This window comes from Neophocaena asiaeorientalis, unplaced genomic scaffold (assembly GCF_003031525.2).
Source record: "Neophocaena asiaeorientalis asiaeorientalis breed wild unplaced genomic scaffold, Neophocaena_asiaeorientalis_V1.1 scaffold855, whole genome shotgun sequence".
Taxonomy (NCBI): Eukaryota; Metazoa; Chordata; class Mammalia; order Artiodactyla; family Phocoenidae; genus Neophocaena; species Neophocaena asiaeorientalis.
In genome coordinates, this window is record NW_020171823.1 from 142,130 (window position 1) to 158,734 (window position 16,605).

At 33.6% G+C, this 16,605-nt stretch overlaps 1 protein-coding gene across 5 annotated transcripts in view; it reads left to right on the top strand.

Annotated features, from left to right (window-relative positions):
* The window catches only part of LOC112396051 (probable ubiquitin carboxyl-terminal hydrolase FAF-X), a 141,388-nt gene that overhangs the window by 57,773 nt on the left and 67,010 nt on the right, over nucleotides 1-16,605 (top strand). For all 5 annotated transcript variants that reach the window (XR_003002495.1, XM_024739549.1, XM_024739568.1 and 2 more), the window contains exons 15-21: nucleotides 5,259-5,346; nucleotides 7,911-8,253; nucleotides 9,393-9,488; nucleotides 9,900-10,111; nucleotides 11,417-11,657; nucleotides 11,965-12,114; nucleotides 12,925-13,045. Coding sequence is in view for 4 of the 5 variants with exons in the window: in XM_024739549.1 (XP_024595317.1) it covers nucleotides 5,259-5,346; nucleotides 7,911-8,253; nucleotides 9,393-9,488; nucleotides 9,900-10,111; nucleotides 11,417-11,657; nucleotides 11,965-12,114; nucleotides 12,925-13,045 (1,251 nt within the window). In the remaining variant the exon portion in view is untranslated. The remainder of the gene's footprint in view (nucleotides 1-5,258; nucleotides 5,347-7,910; nucleotides 8,254-9,392; nucleotides 9,489-9,899; nucleotides 10,112-11,416; nucleotides 11,658-11,964; nucleotides 12,115-12,924; nucleotides 13,046-16,605) is intronic.

A 16,605-nucleotide genomic window follows, 5' to 3' on the forward strand; every position in this document is an offset into this window, starting at 1 on the left:
TACCCTCTTGGGTATGTACTCCTTTTAAACCTTTCCTTTCTTACTGACAGTACTTTTAACTGCTTTTCAAGAAAATTAATAATTCTCTTGTCAGTTTTCTCCATGTCTGTTGTTTGTATATATTACAGTTGTTTTTAATAACCTTACATTGATGTTTTCAGTTCTTCAGAGAACTTGGTTAAAATGTTACTAGATCACCATATGTACCATTGGTTCTCAGTATATGAAACTCTTTAAACTTATTGGGATGAAGTTTCCTGTGGTTCAACAGAAAACTTTTTTTAGTAATTGCTATATGTGAGGCAGCCTTCTTGGTGCTTTAAAGACCAATTCCAGTGTTAATTGTTCTTTAACAGTTTAATCTGAATGTCTGTGCTGGAGCACAAAATATTCTTTGTACATCTGTACCTCTATATTATACCAAATTCATAGGACAGACAAAACACCAGCTACCTTGTAGGCCCAATTTTTTATATTTGAGTATGAAAAAGAAAAGTTTCTGTTGTCCATTATTGAAGATATGATTAAGCTTAGTGATGAACTGAAAGTATTGCCCAGTTGACGTGGTATATGAGGATGTGTAGAATTCAATCATATACATACATTTATAATGTGGGTGTTTGTAATAACTCATTATTTGACCAGAACAGTAGACTCTGTTCATGTCATTTTACCTTTAATGGCTATGTTGTAGTTTGGTTGAGTAATAAGGTGTTTGTAGAGGTAGCTTAGTTTTTGCTGACACATACCCATATAAGTTACATAAATGTGTTGCAAGAATTAATCAGCTCTTCAGATAACCCAAATGATTGTACTGACCTCCTGTTCATCTCATATTTTACCCATTCTGTCCATTCTAGTCGTAGTACTAGAAAAGCAGTCAAAGAACCAGGTGCTTAAATTGGTCCCACTCAGTCCTGCTTACTAGGTATACCAAGGTTTATTCTTAGCAGAATGGTAGGACAGGGAAGTCACTATAGGCATGAAACTGTAGTTTATTTTCTCTTGCAAGAGCAGCCCAAATCAGCAACATAAGTGAGAGATTTGTGTATAGTTCTCTTGAGGTTTTATGACCTCAGGCTTTCTTGGAGGTAGAGTCCTCCTACATGCCAATTAAGACCTTTTCCCAAAGTACAGTCAGCTACATATTTAATTTCAATAATTTTTATTCACTTTTGTGTGAATTCCTCTGTTAACTTAATGTCATTGCCATAAATTGAGTCCGAATTGCCAGTGCAGTCAGGTGGAGCACATGTGCACTTCAGCATCACTAGGATCCTCTGTTTCATTTAGTCAGATTATACTTGGGCTCTTGGTTTATCTCACCTTCATGATCTCGAGAACGGCAGCATTCTTCCGTATCATATTTATATTGCTTCTTTGCAAAGTTAGAGATGACAAATGCAAGCTCTGTCAACTGCCTAGATTTAAAACCTGGCCTTATTCATAGCTATATAACTTGCAGGTTACTTAAGCCTTCAATGAAGAGTTACCAAATCTGTAAAATGAGGATAATAATAGTTATAACTTCATGAGTTAATACTTGCTAGAATGGAGTTAATGCTTGTTAGAATGTTGCCTGACACATAGCAAGCACTTGAAATTTTGTTGTATTAATGAGTTCCTCTGAATTAATTGATTTCATATCATCTGCTTCTAACCTTTTCCTCCTTAATATATTATTTTACGTTTCTGACCAGTGCTTTTTAGCAGTTGACCTTTAAATATAGGGACAAACTTAATTTTTCTAGTAAAACTTACATTGAATTCTATGATGTAGAACTAATAACACAAACTATGGTGATTGCTTCTGTCTAAGAAGCATATTGCATGGATCTGTTCAAGCATGTGACAAGATAAACATTGTGATGTTCTTGGAGTTCACTGATATTCCTTAGTTTCATTTCTTCCATGTTATGCATTTGCCATGACTATGTTGCATTTCTACTAGGCATCTTTGGTTTTGGAAAAATTATTTCCGTAGTGTCATGAGCAGCTGATTTCACCTCTGCTTTCATGTTATCTGAGACAAGAAAGTAACATTAAAATTCTTCATAACTTTTACATGTGAAAGGTAAAAATGAGCTACTTTTTATTGAAGTTATGCACCAGTACTTCCTGAATCACAGTTAAAGATTTTTTTTTTAATGTTCCTCAACAAAATATATAATACACTTCAGCTTAGTTCATTAGAGGATACCCTTTGTGTTGATTTGAAATTAATGAGAGTTTTATGTATCATTTTCTCCTATTTCTGAGCAAAGTTTTTAGGACTTACACAGTGCAATTCATTTAAATCTGTTTTTTTTAGGGACTGCCAGTTTGCATTACCTCTTCCCATTCTCTTTGCTTTCATTATGATGCTTGGTTATTTTCAGGACCACTTGGCAACAAAAAAAGATGTATTTACAAGAGTCATTTAACAACCGTGGTGTGTTAAAATGCATATCCTATGTTTTGTTCACGTAGTAATTCTTACTCATTTATACCTGTTAGCCGTGAAGTACTGTTAAATATATTTGTGGAATCTTGCAATTTAAAGAATATCTTTAATATTACTCATTTTACTAAGCTTATAGTTCTTTGGGGAAATGACTTTTTAAGGCTACCACAGAAATGTACAGGATAAGACTTGAACATCATTATGCTAGAAAGTGTTTTTAGAGAATCATGTCTCAATGTCAAAAAGAAGTAAGCTCTGACTTGCCATTAGAATAATGATACCATTAATGATAACCTTTTCAGTGTATGAGTCCTTGAGTTCACAGTGTTAAAAATATATAAATGGAGGCAGATGTCAACTATAGATGTAGGAAAAAATAATGGATGATAAAACTAGTAAGTGAAAGTTTGATGAGGACCAGAACAGTGACATAGTATCAAAGTATTCTCCCACAAATATTTAATTACAAAGAGAAAAGTAGTAACTGTTGGAGAAATTTGGTAGAAACACCTTAAGTAAGCTATTTAAGTTAAATTAACATTATTAATATTGGGATAAACTGATGTCTTTGCTTCTGATATATGGGAAAAGATATAGCATTACTTTTGTGGTATTTCTTGCCAAATATGCATAACCTGAATCTAGCTAGAGGAAACATGAAGCAAATGCAAATTGAATGGCATTACACAAATAGCTTTAAAATAGTCAAGGTAAAAATACACAAAGAAGAACTAAGGAGACTCTAAGAAAACAACTGCATGCAATATGTGAGCCTAGAGTTGATTCTGGATTGGGAAAAAGGGAAGCAAAAAAGGATGTTACTGAGACAGTTAATGAAATTTGAGTATATGCTCAAATTTGAGTATATGCTCAATTAGTCTTGGATTAATCTTAAAATCATATAAGTACTATGGCTGTTTCCTTGTCAGGGCTAGTTTTAGGGAGTAAAAATGACCAGCTTTACCTTCAGATGGTTCACAAAATGATACAAATGTGTATAAATAGAGATACTGATAAAACAAATGGACAGATTATAAACAATAGGTACATGTGGGTAAAGACTAGTCTTGTATCATTTTTGCACTTGAAATTATATGAAAAAATAAAGTTGTACCATGCTTTTACCTGTGTGTGTGCATATGTGTGTCTCCACCCCCAAATCCTGCCAAGTAAGCACACACACAGACGTTTTCAGACAGAGGTCTTTAAGGGATAAAAAGCAGCCAAAGTAGTGGCATAGAGTTTAGTCAGGTACTTCAAGATCAGCACTCTTGAAATACCAGAAAATGTGTATGTAGTAGAAAATAAATTTCCACACTTTTGGAGGCCTGAGGCTTGGGCAGTTGATGACTTACAAGGACCTAATAAGATTATAGAACTGGTAGTAGATGCTCATGCATCTGGAAATGTAAAGCAGTGATAATATGTGCCTTTCTTTCCCAAATCCAATCCCAGATACATCTCTAACATCCTTTATGTTCCATCTTTTATAGCAAGTCAACATTTACTTCTAATTCAGGTTTTTCTGAAATGTAAAATCTTGCCATTTTGATGACTTAGGTTGCCTTTACCAATTCTGAAAGGAGCTCATACAGTTAGAATTATTTGGCATCAGTACTGACAATAATACAAGTTCCAAAAGATGCATAATTGAGAAATACCAGTACTTCAGATTTTTGAAATAAATATCTTTGATTCCTGAGTGGTTGGCAGCTCTGTCTGAAGCATTTATTTCCGCTGTCTTCTGTTCCACCCAAACAGATTTGGTTATTTTCAGGCAGAGGTCTTTATCCCGTCCTCCTACTTCCTTTGTGATTTTTATTTTGCTTGATACTGAGATAAACAACCTTATGAGAATTTTTTAAGACAGGCTTTTTTTTTTTTTTTTAAGATTTTTGATGTGGACCATTTAAAAAGTCTTTATTGAATTTGTTACAATATTGCTTCTGTTTTATGTTTTGGCTTTTTTGGCTGTGAGGTATGTGGGATCTTACCTCCCCTACCAGGGATCAAACCCTCATTCCCTGCATTGGAAGGTGAAGTCTTAACCATTTGACCACTGGGGAAGTCCCCTAAGACAAACTTCTAAAACTCATGTTTAAGTTGAGTTATACCTTTTTTTTTTTTTTGAGTTATACCTTTTTTAAGGAAGCATCTCAGACACACACAAAAAATATTAATGGTATTTTTAGGAAAATAAGTGTTTTCAGATTTTTCCTTCACTTTTTCATTGACAAACACTGAGAGAATTTTTCACCCAGTATATGATGTTGATAACGGAAGTCCAGAGTATATTTCAAAAAGAATTTTCAACCTCAGTATAGGCCAACTTACCAACGTATGTATTCATGGTCATATGGGAGGCTAGATTTGTTTTATATATTTTTTAAAAATACCCCAGACATTCATAGTCTGATGATTAAGGAAATTGTATGATAACTTTATCAAATGCAATAACATATGTAACTTTGTCTTAATGATGTTGTGTATGCTGAAATACTACAGTAACTGGTGTTAGTATGACAGAAGGAAAAGTCAAGGGAATAGAGTCATTTTTTTTCTCACAGAATTTTTCATTATATATGAAAAATGGAAGGGCTATGCTGAAAAATTATTTTTTATAGCACATAGCACATTTTCCTTTTGACTGTGTAAAAAGCAAGTGTTCATTTTTATGGGGAAAATTAGATTATTTAAATATATCTATTACATGTTGCCTATTAATAATAAATGATTACTGGATTCTTCTTTTGGTTAAAGTCAACAGTGATGTGGATATACATGTGTATAATGCAATATTTTTGTTAATTTGCAGACCATGAAGACTATGACCCACAAACTGTGAGGCTTGGGAGTAGATATAGTCATGTTCAAGAAGTTCAAGAACGGCTTAATTTCCTTAGGTTAGTTTTAAACAATTAGTTCTGTTCTCTTTAAGGCACACATAAGGAATGCAATGTTAATATTCTTCATAGCTGAGTCCTTTTTAGGTAGCCATTTCACCTGTAACTGAGTGTTTCCCCACATAAGAACCATTGCCAAAAGTTAATGTAACATTTCCTAGGTGTTCATTATTAAATGCCTTTTAATTATTGGCTAATCATTAACTTTATTCTTTTATTGGATTTTGAAGAAAATACATTTTAAATTTCATGGTGGAGCTTATGTTTATTTCTGTTAGAAATTAAAGTTTATTCTTCATACATTTTCATACTTTGAACTATAGGACAGAAAAACCATCAACCAGGGAACATTTTCATTAATGCTATATCATGGCAGTAAGGAACATTAATGCTATCATGGCAGTAAAGGATGGTTGGTATGCTTAGGTGCTTTATTTATTCTAACAATGGCTGATAAAGGCAAACTAAACCTATATATAATAACATTACTTAAGATGGAGATAAGGAAAAATAGCCTATCTTTTAAGCCAAAACTAAATAATACTGAATTTGCTCAGTAATGTTTAACTTTTTTTAATATAAATTTATTTACTTGTGGCTGAGTTGGGTCTTCGTTGCTGTGCACGGACTTTCTCCAGTTGGCAAGTGGGGGCTAGTCTTCGTTGCGGTGCATGGGCTTCTCATTGTGATGGCTTCTCTTGTTGTGGAGCACAGGCTCTAGGCATGCAGGCTTCAGTAGTTGTGGCACACAGGCTCAGTAGTTGTTGCTCATGGGCTCTAGAGCTCAGGATCAGTAGTTGTGGTGCACGTGCTTAGTTGCTCCGTGGTATGTGGGCTCTTCCTGGACCAGGGCCCGGACCTGTGTCCCCTTCATTGGCAGGTGGATTTTTAACTACTGCACCACCAGGGAAGCCCTGTAATGTTTAGCTTTTAATGACATGTCTATTTATGTGTATGGATATGGCTATGTAGCCTAAAATAATGAGGTTGCTTAGGATTTCAGTTAGCATATCATGGCAGAAAAGTATATTTAAATCGTAAGTATGTTAGGAAAGAATGCCCAGGCTATCAGTTTTTCATAAAATCTTGTATTTATTATTTTTCATACATATTTACTCTTGGGAATTTTCTCTTTAGAGTATGTTGTATACTATGTTTCTGTTGCTGAACCATGTAATTTATGGGGAATATTTAGATTGACATACAACCTATTTTCTAAGTCAATCCATAGCTACCTTTAAGAATTTTGTAATCTGTCAGATAGATCTCTCTGAGGCAAGTGTTTACACATTTCAACTTAGGAAAAATTCTAGTCATCAAATTTTATGACATTAAAATCTAGTCATCAGATTTTATGACATTTTTTTAAAGTGCTCTTCCCCCTGCCACCCCCCAAACATCCAAGGAAAAAAAAATTGCCACCTCATATCTAGATTCTCTCCCACAGTGGGCCACTATTATTGACATTTGTGTACTGTATCCCTTAGGTTTACTGACATAGAAAAATGGTTTAGAATTTACTTATTCTGTTAAAGTTTAGAATTAGACCTATTGTAGTTCCTGCTCTGTACATACGTAGTAGTGCAGTTCACTAAAGGAAAAGGTGTTTTATTATTCTGGCCCTCATGTTGCTCATTTGTAAATTGGAGAGATTAGATAGAATTAAAAAGTTCTAAAAAGGCACCTTCATACTCAGACCTAGATTTATTGAGATATTAAACACCTACAGTTAAGACCCAAAAGAAGAAACCCACTGACATTAAATGAATACACCATACTGTATTAGAAATGAAGCCACCATTTGTTAACTAAGAATTAAATGTAAAATTATTATTCAGATTAAAATTAACTTATGTTTTCTTTCATTATCATTCATAGAAATAACACACAGAGTAAGTAGAAGAGTGCTAAAAGAAACTAGAGTCTAACTGAAGGAAGACACTGATTGAAGGAAAATTATCAGCTTCATTGTAGTCTTATTTTAACGGACACCTAATAGTCACACAGCTAAAAAGCACCAGAGGACATTTTGAATATTGATAAACATATTATAGTGATCACTGACCTAAAAATAAGCTTAAATTACATACACTGTTTTGCTTACTGTGTGCAGGTATTGAGTATAATATTTTTAGAAATTAAAAAATTTTGAGAAGCTTTATTTTATAAAAGCATTCTGTTATGTCAGAGTCATCTAACATAATAACCCTATTTTGCAATGAAACCATATATGCAGGGAGCTAAGTCAGGATCTGGTTTCAAAGCCTAAACTTCTTGAGAGTCAGAAAGAAGCTTCTGTATTTAGCTCACATCATCTAGCATAATTCTTAGAGTATAATAGTTGCCCCATGAATATATGCTTGTTAAATAAATGAATTTAATAGCTGATATTTTTTTCCTGCCAGATACATGGTTAAGAAATAAGCTTTTTTGAAAGAACACATTTTTAAGCTGTAATTAAAATGTGATTATGTTAAATGAATTATTTTAGACACATTGAAATAAATTGTGTTTGAGGGTAAAATTGTATAGACCTAATTACAGATTTCTTAAATTTTTCCAAGATTTTTACTGAAGGATGGCCAACTGTGGCTCTGTGCTCCTCAGGCAAAACAAATATGGAAATGCCTAGCAGAAAATGCAGTTTACCTTTGTGATCGTGAAGCCTGTTTTAAGTGGTATTCCAAGTTAATGGGGGATGAACCAGACTTAGATCCTGATATTAATAAGGACTTCTTTGAAAGTAATGTGCTTCAGCTTGATCCTTTCCTGTTAACTGAAAATGGAATGAAATGTTTTGAACGATTCTTCAAAGCTGTTAACTGTCGAGAAGGGAAACTAGTAGCAAAAAGAAGAGCCTATATGATGGATGATTTGGAGCTAATAGGATTAGACTACCTTTGGAGGGTAAGTGAGAAGTTGGAACTCCTGTTTGCAAACACTATACCTGAGGTGGTTTCTAAAAAATGGTTAAGGAATCATAATTTTGCTTGTAAGTTACATGTATTTATCCTTGTTGATGCTTTTCCTAGTAATTGGGGGATAGGAAAGAGTACATGGGTGGGAATTGTTCATCTTTAGCTTCTTGTTATATCGGTTTTATTTGCCACTATCTTTGGGTTCATTCTCTCTCTCTCTCTCCCCTCTCTTTAACTGTCTACCACTGATACATCTATTGTACTTAGAATTTTTTCAGGTGTATGCAAGTACAGTAACCATTTTCTGCCTGCAGATCTTTCACATTCCTTTCATGAAGGTCATTAGCTACCTTACATAAGTTATATCTTGGGGTTTATTGTACATTTAATGCCACAATGAATGATGGACAGAACAGAGGACTATTAGTTGAATGGAGTTTTCAGTTAATACCTTTATGATATTCCTTAATTTGTGATATATTTAAGTACCTGAGGGTAAAATGCTTAAGGCTTTTTCCATCTTTATAAATAAATCTTGTTTCCATCTTTAAAAATCTAACCTATTACATTTCAGCTTATATTGTGTTATGGATGTGGGGTTTTTTGGTTTTATTTCTAAACCACAGGTAAGCTAAGGTGTTTGCTTGGTCTTTCATTAAAATCAAGGGTTTTTCTCAGCTCAGTCTCCCTCTATTCCTCTCCTTTTCCCTCCTCAAACCTCTCAAAGGGTCAACCCTGAAACACCCTCATAGCATAGGATTCTAAACATGTTGTAAATACCTCTGATGTAATTAGATAAGTGACAAAGATGTGCAGAAGTTATTGGAGTTGACAGGATTGCTTTTTGTGATGAATGATTTTTCATGGAAAATTTTTTAGCTTATTTGAATTATTCCTTGAAAATTTCACAATTTTTATTGTTTTCATTTGAAAGCAAATTGCTCTATTGGGAAAACTTGTATGTATCAATTCTTAATATTCCATTTACTTAATTTTACATGATTTGCATATCAAAATCAATTTAGTCTTAAATTATTGAATTTTTTAAAATTGAGGATATAATTTGAATTTAAGTGCCAAATGAAAATACATCTTGAATGTTACTAATACTTTAATTTTTGGATCTAGGTTGTAATTCAGAGTAATGATGATATTGCAAGCAGAGCTATAGATCTCCTTAAAGAGATATACACAAACCTTGGCCCCAGGTTACAGGTCAATCAGGTGAGGATTGAAATACATAAAAACTTCCACTCCAGGTAGATTGAAAAGTAATCTTGTATTTAGTAGAATCTTTTTAAACTTAGAATTAATTAGAAAACTAGAAACTTAACTTCTTAACTCTTGTCAAAAGTATTTAAGTATTTAATGCACATTTGTCCCTTACCAAATGCCAACTCAGTGAATGTTTCCGTGATAATTACTTTTACGTGGTTAGGATCATTTCAAATGTAATTATTTATTATTGTGTTTCTTATTATTGTGTTTTATTATTGATTACACATAATGTGAGTTACCTCATTTTAGGAGTTATGTAGAAGTTGAAATTTTACTGTCTTTAATTGGATTAATGTCATACTTGGTTTTAAATTTTGAAGCAGTTTGAACTGTTTTTATTTGGCCCAATATTTATAGGTGGTTATCCATGAAGACTTCATTCAGTCTTGCTTTGATCGCTTGAAAGCTTCATATGATACATTGTGTGTTTTGGATGGTGACAAAGACAGTATTAATTGTGCAAGACAGGAAGCCATTCGAATGGTTCGAGTATTAACTGTTTTAAGGGAATACATAAATGAATGTGATAGTGATTATCATGAGGAAAGAACAATTCTACCTATGTCAAGGTTTGTAAGAAACTGATCTCTTGGTGTTAATTTGCAATTATTTATTTTTCTTAACCAGTTAATTGGGAAAGTTATGATGTATAGATTAAAAGGACCGTAAAGAAATTTTTCATTTCTGGATGTCAATATCCTGCCTTTTAAAAACATTATTTGCATCTTACAGATATTTTTTTTAAAGAATAGAAAGTTTTGAGTTACATTTTGGAGAGGCATTGTGCTCTGAGCTATTACCATCCACTGAGTGTTGCTCTGGTATTTTGCAGTTTGATGTGTTTTTATTTTGATATTATTTGTCTACACTGTTAAAAATAAAATTCTTTAAAGCTGCTTATTTAGTAAATGTCACAAAGAATATTTTTAAATGTCTTTACTAAAATTTCTTTAAATATAGGAACTATAATATAAATCACTAAATCATTTCATTGTATATATTATATGATATATTATAAATTAAATAAGCAATATATTAAATTATTTAATAATAGTGTAAATGGCATTTCTAGTTTGGGGGAAAGTTTTGTAGGATTAAGTACCATCAGATGTTTAAAAATTGTGATCATTTTTTAAATGGAAAATTGCTTACTTTAATGTGATTTTTATTTTGTATCTTACCTGTGGGAAGAGAATATATATCAAGAGAAATATTTTAGGGTGAATTTTGTTTCTAAGAATTCAAAGAATTTTTTAGTGGAAACATGCATTTTGACATTTTTGTTGACACTCTCAAGGTGAAGTTCATTTCTTCCACATTTAAAAATACTCTTGGGCTTCCCTGGTGGCGCAGTGGTTGAGAGTCCACCTGCCGATGCAGGGGACACAGGTTCGTGCCCCGGTCCAGCAACAACCCACATGCCACAGAGCGGCTGGGCCCGTGAGCCATGGCCGCTGAGCCTGCGCGTCCGGAGCCTGTGCTCCACAATGGGAGAGGCCACAACAGTGAGAGGCCTGCGTACCACAAAACAAACAAACAAACAAACAGAACTCTCCGTGAATTGACCTTTTATGGCTTAAAATTAATTGATATTTTATTCATGTCTCTGTTATTAATTTATCATAAGTAGAAATCTTCTGTTCTACATTCGTAGAGGCAAAGATTAACAACAAAGGCTTACAGTTATGTTGTGTTTTCAAAATTAATTATAGTGTTTACAGTTAAAGAAATAAAATTTTTTAATTTTGTGTATCCTAAAAACAAAATTAGTCTAACCTTCTTGCTTTTACTTAGTTAGGAAATGTTAAATTCCCAGCTTTTTGTCTTGGCCATCTACTGAATATTACTGTGTTTCCCCCCTCCCCTCCCTGCAGAGCATTCCGTGGTAAACATCTCTCTCTTATAGTTCGATTTCCAAACCATGGCAGACAGGTTGATGACTTGGACATATGGTCTCATACAAATGATACAGTTGGTTCAGTAAGACGATGTATTCTCAATCGTATTAAAGCAAATGTAGCCCATACAAAAATTGAACTGTTTGTGGGTGGTGAATTGATAGATTCTGAAGATGACAGAAAGCTAATTGGACAATTAAACTTAAAAGATAAATCAGTAAGTACATACAATTTTCAAATATTCTCCCAAAATTAAACATTGAGGCTGTTTTCTAATTGTTTATTAATGTTTGAGCATCTAACTATTGTGTACAGTCTTCTATGTTAGGTGTTTGGGTTATAACGCTAAGTAAGATGGGTTGTGTTGTGGAGGAGATAAGCTACTAAGGCGTTATTTTGGATAGAACTTTTAAATTGTACCTCTAAAATTAAAGCATGAAATCTTTTTTTAGCCTTATGATATATCTAGTTTCTGCATTTTGTGGAAGCATTTTCCATTGTGTTTGCTGTTCTATCATTTTCAGGTAATTACAGCCAAACTTACACAAGTAAGTTCCAATATGCCTTCCAGCCCTGATAGTTCTTCTGATTCCTCAACTGGATCTCCTGGAAACCATAGTAATCATTACAGTGATGGTCCTAATCCAGAAGTGGAAAGTTGTTTGCCTGGAGTGGTGAGTAGATAGTGTGTGTAAGGCATTACACTCTTCTTTGATAATACAGAGAAATGTGTAAAATGGTTCTTTTCGTAAGAAGTTTACATGTTCTAAAGATTGGGAATGTCAAATAAATATACAGTTAACTGTTAACTTCTTGTTGGATTTCTTAGTTGTTGGATTTTAAAATAAAATTTCCCCATGGATATAGAATTATATTTGCATAGAATTAATCTATCACTATTGAGCTACAATACTACTAAATATATACCTCTAGAAAATATTAGTCTTTCCTTTGGAACCATTTTTACAGAAACATACAATCTCCTGTTTTTCTCAGATTCTTAGTAATACTTCTCACATCTAAAGAAACAGCAACTCTTCCCTTTCTTACTCTTTCTCTACCCATCCTTCTTGAGAATCATAGCTGGAATAATACCAGCCACTTCATCGTGAGAGGAATTTGAGTCCCTGTGACAATTGGATTATGAATTTAATCAACACTGTTTACCCCTGAAGGGTGAAGTGTCTTTTGTATAAACAGCATCTGAGAGCTGTGTGTAATTCATGATTTACAAAACAGAAAATGTGTCACAAAGAAATTAGAGTATCTTAGGCTTATTTAACAAAATGATTGAGTTTGCATTGTGAAGAATCAGTGGGTTTGTAAAAAGTGAAAAGATAGGGAAGGCAGATAATTTCAGGTAGTAGACATGGCATAAGCAAAAGATGGGATTGATAAGTAGAAAACTTAGTATAGGTTATTTTGAATAACAAAATTTTTTGACATAATTTATAGGTATGTACTTTTTGTGTTTTATATTCCAGATAATGTCACAGCATCCCAGATATATCTCTTTCCTTTGGCAAGTTGCTGATTTAGGTAGCAATCTGAACATGCCACCTCTTAGAGATGGAGCAAGAATACTTATGAAACTTATGCCACCAGGTAAGAAAAATACCTCCCCACTCCCTTCTCTACCCTGCTCCAAATGCTGACAAGTACCTAATAGACAAATACTGTTTCTTTTGAGATACACTTAGTGGTGTAGTATATGATGTTGATCATCTGTCATCCATACCATTGCCGATGAGAAATTTTCTGTGAGTGATTAAAGAATATTTAGGAACATATAATGTAAAAAATATTTTTAGTGAACTAATGCACACAAGCGAAAATCTCAGGATTCTTCAAATCCTGTATGAAAAACAGTAATCTACCTCACCCATCCTCATCCTGCATTTCTGTTTCAAAAAAAAGACTGTTTTTATCTTTTAGGTTTCATTATTGCGTGTAACAGTTAATCCCTAAATAATATGTTTGCATTATTAATTTTTCATGTCAAGTTTAGATATTATATACTGACTTTCTTACTTTCACATCCTTTTTTGGTCATCTCACAATTTTGCTGAAATAAATTATTCATATTTTCAAGACTGTAAATATTACAGAATTATTTGGCTTAATAAAAATGCTAAAAATAAAAATGCTACTAACATTACAAACAGACTATATATCAAAATATTGTAATCTCCTAGGTTACCCACCTATTTATACTAGCTTTTAAAATCTCCCCCCTTTTATCTGCTAGATTTTCTGTGGTATTCATTACTAGGTCTCCCTCATTCCCTTCAGTAATTTTTAAAAACAATTTTCAACACGGTCAGATGTGTTATGTCCTGTTTTTGTTTATTTTCTTCTTTTGCTCCAGTCTGTTTCTTGGACTTTATACAACTTTTGTATTGTGGATGCTCTAGTACACCTTTGTCTTGGGACTTTTTCAGTCAGTCCTTATTTTGCTGAAACATAGACCCCTAAAAAAGGGGGGGAGTACATGGGAAGCAGATTTTTTTAAAATAAAAAAAATATTTTTCTCAATTCAGCTGAACTCTTAACTATAGGAGTATTTTTTGCTTTGTTTTGTTTTGCTTATAGTAGTTTGAGTATAGCATTAAAGGTTGAAAGTTTGTTCCTTTATAATAAAGTTTCATAGCAGTTTTGACTGTCGTGAAGATTAAAGCCATTTGTATGTCAATTTTCTTTCTGTGGAGAAGCCTTTTAAGTTTATTTTTAAAGCCCTTGAGTTGAGCTCTTCTGATGAACTCATCAGAAGAGCTTTAGGTGAATTGTTTTTTGTTGTTGTTTTGTTTTTTGGGTGCTGGGTACTCAGTGGATTTCGTCAGTCAAAAGATTAGTTGCTTCAGATGTGAGTGATTTGAAAACTTTTTGGTCATATTTTTCTCATTCTTTTATTTGTGCTTTTGAAAATTTTTTATGCATCAGTATGTGCTGTTGGATTTACAAAATCCATTTTAGTTATTGTTTTGCCTCTCTTAAGCTATCACAGTTTTTTTGAAGATTATGTTGATACAGCTCTCAGTTGACTTTTTTAGCTTATTGTAACATTTTCACTATTTTTTCTGTTACATATAGTTCTGTTTTATTTTATGAACATTTTTCAGTATTTGTACTTAAAGGATATTTGTGTTTCCCTAAACCCCATGTTTTGTAAAACCATGCATATATTGTTACAGAGAAAATCACAAAATTACGGAAAAGTAAGAAGTACAAAACAAAGAACTTTTTCTTTTTTAAAACATAAGAGAGCAATTGCTCTTGATGCTCTGTCATCCTTCAAAATAGTATTGTGATTTTCTTCAAACCAAGGACATTCTACTATTAATAGCAAATTAAATATGTAAACCAGAAAATGAGCACTGAAATGTTTTCATCACCTAATTGTCCCCATTCAAGATTCACCAGTTACTCCAGTAACATTCGTTAGCAGAGAGATTGGAAAACTTTTCCTGTTAAAGACTAGATAGTAAATGTATTAGGCTTTGTGGGATAAGGGGCAAAATCAAGGATGCTGTGTAGGTACTTACATGAAAAGGGAAGCAAATTTCCACAGAAATGTTTATTAGCAAAATTCAAACTATAAGAATGATAAATATAGTGCAGTTTTTATGATATGGGTCTACTAATGAGAATCAGGTTTTTTTAGGGCATTATACTATTTTGTTCTGTTGGGGTTCAAAGTTTTGGTGTTCCATATCATCAAATCAGTTGCAGATATTCATTTGTTATTGCTTATCTCTAAAATATAAATTTTATATTTTAATCTTTGACATGGTTTTTCCACAAACAGGTACTACTGGTCATTGTTCCTTGAGCATTTGTAAAAGGCATTCATAGAATTTCCTTTATTCTCTTAATGTTTGATTTTTATCATGTCATTACATTGAAGTTTAATCACTTTGAATTTTAGGCTAGGTAGGAAGCTCTTCAATTTCGCAGTTAACTGCATTTTGAAATACGGAGATTTCCTTTGCACTTACATCACAATTTGGAAAGTGCTATGTGAACTGTAGTTTGAGTTTGGAAAATATATCTGCTGTAAATTTAAGTCATCTCTACCTTACTTATAGTACCTAATACAGCGTAAATGCTATATGAACAGTTGTTGTACTGTTTTGTTTAGTGAATAATGTCAAGAAAGGTCTGTGCTTGTTCAGTACAGATTGTAGGCCTAACCACATAGTACATACAGTAACATAATGTTTCTTTTTTTTTTTTTTTTTTTTTTTTTTTTTTTTTTAGGCGGACCCTCAACCACTGCGCCACCAGGGAAGCCCAACATAATGTTTCTTTAAACACAGATTGCTTTCTTTCAGTGACCTGAAAGAAAAATAATTGAATAACATAGAATATTTAAAACACAAGTACGTACAGAAAATTTAATTATCAATGAGAGAAGATATAAACTCACCCCCCCACCACACACACACACACACACACACACTGTGTTGACATTCACCAAAATAGTGGTTTTTGTCTCTTCTAACCCTTATGTGATGATCACAGTGTTGACGACAATTACTGTTTGGTTGCCTACATTGCTGATGTTGTGTTCCACACAACATCACTGAGATGTGTGGCACTATTGCTAAGCTGTGAAACACCAGGGTAACTCAAACCTCTGATAGTATGTTAAAAAGATCATCTGCGTTGGGAGAACTGGGTTCAGATTGTAGACTCTGACACTTCGGAGGAGATCAGTAATACTAATGTCAGAGACTTCCCTGGTGGCACAGTGGTTAAGAATCCACCTGCCAGTGCAGGGGACACAGGTTTGAGCCCTGGTCCGGGAAGGTCCCACATGCCACAGAAGCAGCTAAGCCCATGCACCACAACTACTGAAGCCCATGCACCTGGAGCCTGTGCTCTGCAACAAGAGAAGCCACCATAATGAGAAGCCTGCGCACTGCAACCAAGAGTAGCCCCCACTCGCTGTAGCTGGAGAAAGCCCATGCGCTCAGCATCGAAGACCTAACACAGCCATAAATTAATTAAAAAAAAAAAAAACCAGTGTCAGGATCAGTGGAGGTTGAGTCAGGAACATCATTTCCACATGAAGCGGAGAGATTAGATTAGGGTTGACTGGGAGCATTGCCAGTTAGGAGGACCTTGAATGGCACATTCTTCTCATGGACATATTCTTCACTTCA